Below are 8,026 nucleotides of genomic sequence, written 5' to 3'. Positions count from 1 at the left end.
AATAACTCTAAACAGATTGTTAGCAAATGAAATCTAGGAGTAGAATTCAGTAAGAATATGTTGAATTTATCTAAGCAGTGGAGACTTGATTCAAAAACATATAATATCAATGTAATTCACTAATTGGAAAAAATAAACTTATTTTCATGGATGCTGAAAAATTATTAACATACAGTCTTGATTCCTGATAGTAAGTTAGGAATAAGTGGAAACCAAGTTCGGCTATTAGAAAATTTACAATTCTGTATGTGGATCACGCTATAGTTCTATAAGACAGCGCTGCTCTAGACTCTAGAAGATACTCTACTTCCGGAGGATGTAAAGAACTTCTCCAAATGAATAAGAAAAATATAAAGAACTCAACTGGCCAATAAACACGTGGGCACTCACTCACCTCCGTAGTAAGAAGGGAATGGCAAACACCAGGCCACTGGAGCCTGTGGGGACAAGGGATGAAGGCATGAAGCGAGCACAGCCCCTTCAGGAGGAGCAGCGGGCCCCCAGGAGGAAATGGTAGTGGGTCCAGATCCAGGGAGGACACAGTGGCCTGAGCCACCAACCACTGGCCAGCTGATTGTCACCTCCCTGGGGCCCAGGTTGTAGCACCTGGCACCTTGCGCCCTGACCACAGGAGCTGAGCTGAGCCTGCAGGAGGAGGGCTCAAAGGTCAGTGTCCAGCTGTCCTCCTTGGCACACAGGTGCCGGCTGTCTGATGGGTGTGGACAGCTCCCACCAGACCTCCTCCTTCAGCTTCCCAGTGGCTGGGGTAAGGAATCTATGCAGCTCCATGGTACACACAGAGTTGCACCACCCAGATGCCCCTTCAAGGCAGGGCTGTATGGCTGGAGGAGCTGTAATGACCGGAGGCTGGAGGGAGAGCAGGCAGCAGACAGCCTCCAGCCATCAGCAACTTCAAGGTCAGCCTCAGGGAGCTACCTCACCTGAAGTTTCACCCTTCCTCGGCTCGCTACAGCTATCAAGGCCCAGGGGACACTGATGGGCAGCCCCCGCTCCAGCACCCGGCCCCACCAGTGGCTGAGGCTTTGTCAGGCCTGCATCACTGCCAACTTCTCCCTCTGCACAATCCCACTTCTTCCTTTCACAGAGGTTGATCCCCAATAAATGTACATCCTCTTCCATCCGAACAGTCTGACTACCTGCTTCTGGAGAGCCCAGTCTAGGACAAGCTTTATGGTGAAGGGCACCGGCGTCTCCTGCAAGACGCCTGTGACCATGAGGATGGAGGAGGGAGCTGTGTCCTTGTGGGTTTCAGTTTGTCCTCGCTCATCCCCACTTCACACCCACCTTTTCTTCCTGACTGTGGCCCTGTGAGCTACAGCGACTCGAGGTCCACGATCAGACTCACTCACTCCCACAACTGCGTGCTGTCCGATTCCTTACTCAGTATCACGTACAGTGGTTCTGCTCCCTGATCAAGCCCTGACACAGCATCATTAGGGAAAGAAGAATAAAGCTTCATTAAGGACAAGAAATAACATGATTTTTGAAATCGGAAAGGCCCTTGCCTTAAAACATGTTTTTTAATTTTCCTGAAAACATGTAGTTCATTTATATGATGTTTTATGTAACCCTGCATTCTTGTAGCTTAAATATGAAGCTACCTTTTCACTTTTTACATCAGGTTTGATTCCAAAAGAGTGAAATTCAGGGGTGACTTGTGCTGGTAGTCGGCTTTGATGAAAGGGAAAACCCTAATGGGAGATGTTGATGGCATGCTTTGCAGATTCCTGTGTCTGACGAGCAGGCACGAGGAGGGCCTCTGGGTAAACAGGGCAGGACCTTCCACTAAGTGTGCAAACACCAGGAGCACTGAAGACGTGGTTCCTGTACTCAGTGTATGAAGGTTACCCCCGAGAGCCCCAAGGGGATTGTTCTAGAACTCATAGGTCCATGGGGCCCTCCCTGCTCCCTGAGGTCTGGGGAAAATGATCTTGAACTCCATACCCTCGTCCCTGACTGTCACTTCCAGAGCCTGTGGGGTGGGCGGCACAGCAGCTTCTGGTGCCCTAACCCACCCTCCGGGCGTGGTGGCCATTGCTTCACTTCCACCTTCTGAATCTGGAATCTGCAGTTTCTCTTGCAGCCAACCACGAACTGAACCATAAAGGAAGAGAATTCTGGGACAGGTCATCCCCGCTAAGCTAAGTAGATACAGTGTGAACCACCTCAGCCACCAAACCAGACGGTCTCACTCTGCGGGGCTCTCTGGCTCCCCTTGTAGCGGCCTCCCACCACAGACTACCGAGGGTCTGACGGGGGAAGCAAGCACTCGCACCACCTGACCCCACTCAGGGGCTTGGACTCCAACGACTCTGTGCCTGTCCTCCCTACGGAAAGTCACCCACACAGGGAAATACAGCGCAGGCAGTGATGACAGCAACCACCCCAGCAAAGTCTACTATCTATTGTGCTGAATTAATTACTCTAAATTAATGAATATTCTCTTTACATGCGCTAACAGAAACAATTTAGGAACCTCACCACTGCAGAGTTACCACCCAAAAATTGATATAACCATCTGAAAAAGGAAATAAGACAAAATTACACATTCCTGCAAATGGTTTATTCAAAGCTTGTCAATCAAAGAACAAACCATAACAATAGGAACATTGATGAGATCAACATAAGAAAAAAACATTTTAAATACATTCAATCTTCATGTACTAATTTGAAACCACCTAGATGATACACTGAGCAAAAGAACAAGATGCGGACAGTGTGTGTTTTGCTACTATTTGTCTTAAAAGAGGGGAAAGACTATATATGTGTGATCTCTATTTATGGTTCATGGATACTCTCTATGTACATAAGCATGTATTATATACATGTGCTTACATAATCCTATACTACTGCTGGAAAAACACGGATGACGCTGGCATCATGTGCCTCTGAGGAGGGGAAGCGGGTGGCTGTGGGACAGGGACGGGAGGAAGCTTTTTTTACTACATAATACCTTTTTAACTTTGAACCATGTGCAATTATTATTTATTGAAAATAAACTTAAAAGAAAATTCTAAAATAAGCAGCAATAAACCATTAGAAACCATACATTAACTTCACTACCATCCAGGGCATATTGGGAAACGTCCACGTGGTCTTGGTGGCTTACACTGTCGTATAATTTAAAAAAAATCTGTGAGTTCCTCTCAACTTCAATTCCCAAACCTCAAGCACACATTTCAGAAAGAAATGAACGGAGAACAGGCTGAGCTGGGTCGTTTCCTTCAGTGAAGCCCCACAGAGACCCTTCGGTCTAAGAGTCATCCAGGCTGAGCTTAGCAGCAAAGAGCGAGGTGACGAGGTTGTCCCCGATTTCCAGAGCCAGGTCGTACGCTGTCTGGCCTCTTGTGTTCTTCTTTCGGATGCTTGCGTTGCATCTATGAAGGAAATGGGGGAGAAAAGGAGTCGGGTACTTGAATCTGAGGGTCTAGCTCTTCCCTCCTGGCCCCACCTTCCCAAACCTGTCCCCAAGAGGCCACCATGACCCAGCTCTCAAGAGTGGCTCTACCATGAGATCTTCTGAGAGGCTCTATGATTTCGAATGTTCAATGTCAATCCTGGCTATTGGTCCCCATTGCATCAAAGTCCTACAACCAAGTGTGTTTAAGGGGGACAACATTTTCATTGTGCTTTTAGAAGCCGTTGGTGCCCAGGAGCCACCGTATGCTGGTGGCCCCCATTCACAAGGTTGACTGTTCAGGGCCCTCCGAAATCATCACACGTCAGCAGAGGGATCACTGTGGCCCTCAGAAGTCTCCCCCAGAGGCCAGGGAACGTACCGCAGTAAAGCAGCGATGGACTCCCTTCCTGCCAGGCCAAGCAGAGTTGCTTCATGAAGAGCTGTATTTTGGAGCCTGTTTGGGGGGAAAAAATCATCCTAAATCTTTAGCATCATCAAGAAATTGGAGAGGAGGCACATGACCCAAGGGGCCTTGGTTTCACCCACTGACCTATATAACTAACCTGGGACAATCTCTTGAGTCTCCTCTCTCTGCCTCTTCCCTTGGAGAATACTGTGTTGGTGGGTAAGCTTTGATATTAGACAGAAACTGAAAAGTCTATAAACACACTCATTTTTTAAAGTGAGAAACCACGTAAGGATCTGTTTTGTAACTGATTTAATAGATGCTAATAAATACCATTTTAATAAACTTCCTGCCAGAACATATTGTAACATATGGAACATACTGGACATAGTCTCACCCTTGCTTGAACCTCTTGGGCCTTGTCTATATGATAATAACCTTTCAGGGCTGAGGCTCTTATTCTTGAGCAGGGAAAACGACCTTGGCTTCAGAAAATTTGGCTTGTATGATATGAAAGGAAACACCAATTAGAACCAAGAGGGCAAGCCTGAGAGGTCAGACAGAGCATATTTTGCTGTATGCCAAACTGTCTCTTCACCTTGCCTGGTCAGGTTTGGCCCAGTGAGGGAGCAGTGGATGGCTGAAATGGAGGATGCAGTGGTACCTGCATTGAGAACTCAGGAAAGGCTCCTGATCGGAGGCGGCAGGAGTGACGGAATGTGGAAGTCATGATTGGAGTAGAAATGGGATGAGAAATTGAAGGTCTGCATTCTCCCAGGCCCTGCCCTTTCCCTTGACATCACCACCCCACCCCCACACCTGCAGCTGTACCTGCAGCCAGAAATTTATCCCAAGGGAGAAAAAGGAAGGTGGCTTCTCTGAAGAAGATACATGGAGCCTCTGGTGAGAACCAGGCCAGCAAGTGCCACGGCCAGAGGGAAGCCTTCCACTTGTCCCAGCCTGAGAGCAGCTTCAGCTACCCACAAAACTCCCCAGTGGACGAGCTCCACTCACACACACGGAATTCCCGCTCAGCTAGCCCGTTCCCCATCCCAAACGTGGAAGGACAACAAAGGGTCACAGACATCTGAGAAAAACCTGCAGCCTCAAAGAGAAAAACCAAGACACAAAAACATAAGAGACTGAAAGCAGACGAACACCTGCGTGGTATCCTCAGAATGACTGAAGACAACATTGGACAAAAACATGAGGCTAAGAGGAAGAAAAAATCCGAACAAAAAGTAGTTCTTAGAAAGTAAAAATATGATTGTTGAAATAAAAAGTATTCAATAGAAGGGTTAATAAAAATCTCTTAGAAAGAAAAATGGAGATGAAAAACACGGAAAAAAGGAAGATACAGGGGATCACTTCAAGACGTCCACCATCCAACTAACAGATATCCTAGGAAAGAACAGAAAAAACGGAGGGGAGAAAATACCAAAGAGATAATAGAAGAAATGTCCCCTGAGCTGAAGAAAGATGTGACTTTTCGGACTGAAAGGGCCAACTGGGTGAATGAAGAATAGCACATCAAAAACACCCTTGTGAAATTTCAGAACCTCGAGGACAAACGCTTCCAGAAAGAACAAACGATAGGTCACAAATGAACAGGAATTTGCTGTAGAATTTTCATGGGCTATGCTGGATGCTAGAAATCAAGAGAACAAGGCTATCTAAGACTTGACAGAAAATTATTTGAATACAGAAATTAATATCAGCCAAAGTATTAATCAAGAATGAAGACAAAAGAAAGTCATTTTGGGACATTCAAGGACTCAGGAAGGTTCTTCTACTCAGCCTTTCTGAAGAAGTTGCCTGAGGCCACACTGCAGCCTGACAAGGGTCCAAGCCAGTAAAGAGGAAAATGTGAGCAACAACTACAGGTGGATTCAAGTGAAAAGGAATCCCACACTGACCCATGTGCGGCAGGGCTGGAGAGCTGTTAGCAAACCCGAGTAGGAAGTATCCAGGCTTGCCCCACTATCCGAAAGTTCGCGTCATGCCACTTCACTTTTACAAAAGACTTGCAGTGGTTGGTACCTGTTTTCACTAACTGCAAGAAATTCGAGGAGGATTTTCTCTTGTGCGAAAAAAAGTAGCACTTGCCAACTATTACAGAGGCAGCAGGCACGTGGAGCAGCGAGCGTGGAGCCACCGAGCTCCTTTCCCAGGAACTAGACTCAGCATCTCAGCATCAAAACGCCAAAGTTTTGAACTGGGTCTATCAGCGTCTGTGTTTTACCTTGATTTATTTTGGTAGGTTATTTTTTAGGTCTGAGAACACTCAAAAATTTACCCATATAAATTAATGGTAGTTGCTTCTTCATTTTATGCTATTTTAGCTTATGAAAGATTTCATAGGCATGCTCTAGTTTCGGATAGTGGGGGAAACCTGTACTCCAAGAAGAATGTCTCTAAGGAGAATGGCATTGAAAAAGTAAGAAATCAGATAGGATTATGGATGTGGTGAAGACATGTTCTTTTTCAAACCAGAAAAAACAAAGGCAATCAGAAATTCCAGGAAAATCAAAGATTACACAAGTTATTCATGGTTTATAAAAGAAAATGAAATGCGACATGATTTTGAATAATTCATGATGTGTAAGGAGAATTCATTTGACATTTCTGCTAAGAAAATTCTACTTTGAGTGGGCTGGGGGTCATTATCTTGAACCCACAAACAGGAAACTGTAATCACACATACTACTTGGTTCTGCAATGAACAATATTTATGTAACATTATAATGCAATTGCTCTTTGTGGTTTTCAACTATTGGAGTCAATTTTTGGACAAAGAATGGAAGTCTTATGTTAACCCAAGTAAATATAATTGTGATCAGCTTTGTAAAGAGTAAGCATAGGCTAATCAAGTTGTGACATGGAAGGAGAGGGAGGGAGAGCTGATATACACTTATATACACTTACATACAACGTAGTTAAGAGACACCATTGAAAGATGACGGTCAAAACACAGCAGTTTAGGCATTGTATTTATAGTTATAACAGTAATCAATAAAGGAACCAAAAGTAGTAATAGAATGATCAAAACTTGAAGGTGGGGGTAGAAATGATCAGGTGGAGTCATCGAGCCAAATCATCACCTGTCACGGCAAGAATCAACAGAAAATGTCTAAGCATGCTAAATCGGGAATTATCAGTTTAAGTGTATTATTAAGTGACAGAGATGTAGTTTACTCCCAGGAGAACTTTAAGATATTTAAATATAGTTGTTCCTGAGGACAAAGACTTGGGAGGAGGGAAGGGTGGAGGAGGTCTGCTAAGTCCTTCCATAGGACTTGATTTCTGAGTCATGTGCACATCTTACTTTGATAAAATTACAATGTTATTTGGCGTGTAAGAAATGTTTTCATAAACATACACAATTTAAAAATCACAAATAAGGCAATCTCACTTTGCATGGACCAAAAATGAATGAAGCTGGTGAACAAACTCCCCAGTACTGTTCTGTGCCTAAAGCAAGTCCGTTCCAGATGAATTCTGTGTCTCTGGTCCTGCGGGATAGGGGTGGAGCTTCTCCTGACCACACTCTCTCCTCTCCTGTCTGGCTTTATTTTCTTCGTAGCACTTATTCTCTAAAATTACTTATCCGTTTGCTTACTTGTTTATTGTCTGTGTCCTCCACTAAACTGTAAGATCCACGACAGAAGGAACGTTGTCTTCGTCCCTGCTGTATGTCCATCACCCAGAATAGTGACTGGCACATTGCAGGTGCTCAATAACCACCAGTAAAACGAAACATCAATGAAAAGAATGAACAGACAAATAAATTAAGGGAAGAGGTATTGTCTTCGAGATTGAAACCCATGAGTTACAAGAATTTCAGGTAAAAATGAGTATAAATTCCACTATCCAACTGTGCATGGGAAATCCTCTGCCTGATTTGGGCATCAGAATCTGAACTGTCCGGTTAAAGAGATGGCTTTCCATTTTCTACAGTAAATTAGAAACTCAGTACTGTCACTGATTTTCACCGCAACAGCACTCTAAGCATCAAACCACCCTCATGATGTTAGATCTTACCTAATTTTAGATCTTATCATTCACATAATTTCAGCTACTTAAATAACTTATTTGGCCGAGGCTCCTGGTGTCAAGGAAATCTGAATGGTGTGATCAGCTAGTTTGTCCTCATATTTCTCCAGAGGCAATAGGTGAAAATGTCAAAGCTATGTGCCTAT

At 44.5% G+C, this 8,026-nt stretch overlaps 1 protein-coding gene across 3 annotated transcripts in view; it reads right to left on the bottom strand.

Annotated features, from left to right (window-relative positions):
* Nucleotides 1-2,580: 2,580 nt before the first annotated feature.
* DZANK1 (double zinc ribbon and ankyrin repeat domains 1) overlaps nt 2,581-8,026 on the bottom strand; it is an 88,826-nt gene continuing 83,380 nt past the window's right edge. For all 3 annotated transcript variants that reach the window (XM_046679103.1, XM_046679105.1, XM_046679104.1), the window contains exons 20-21: nt 3,801-3,875; nt 2,581-3,398 (exon numbers count right to left, since the gene is read on the bottom strand). In XM_046679103.1, the coding sequence (XP_046535059.1) occupies nt 3,275-3,398; nt 3,801-3,875 (199 nt within the window). In that variant the 3' untranslated portion in view covers nt 2,581-3,274. The remainder of the gene's footprint in view (nt 3,399-3,800; nt 3,876-8,026) is intronic.

This window comes from Equus quagga, chromosome 12 (assembly GCF_021613505.1).
Source record: "Equus quagga isolate Etosha38 chromosome 12, UCLA_HA_Equagga_1.0, whole genome shotgun sequence".
Taxonomy (NCBI): domain Eukaryota; kingdom Metazoa; phylum Chordata; class Mammalia; order Perissodactyla; family Equidae; genus Equus; species Equus quagga.
Note: the sequence above shows the minus strand (reverse complement) of the source record. Positions and strands in the feature narration are given on the sequence as shown.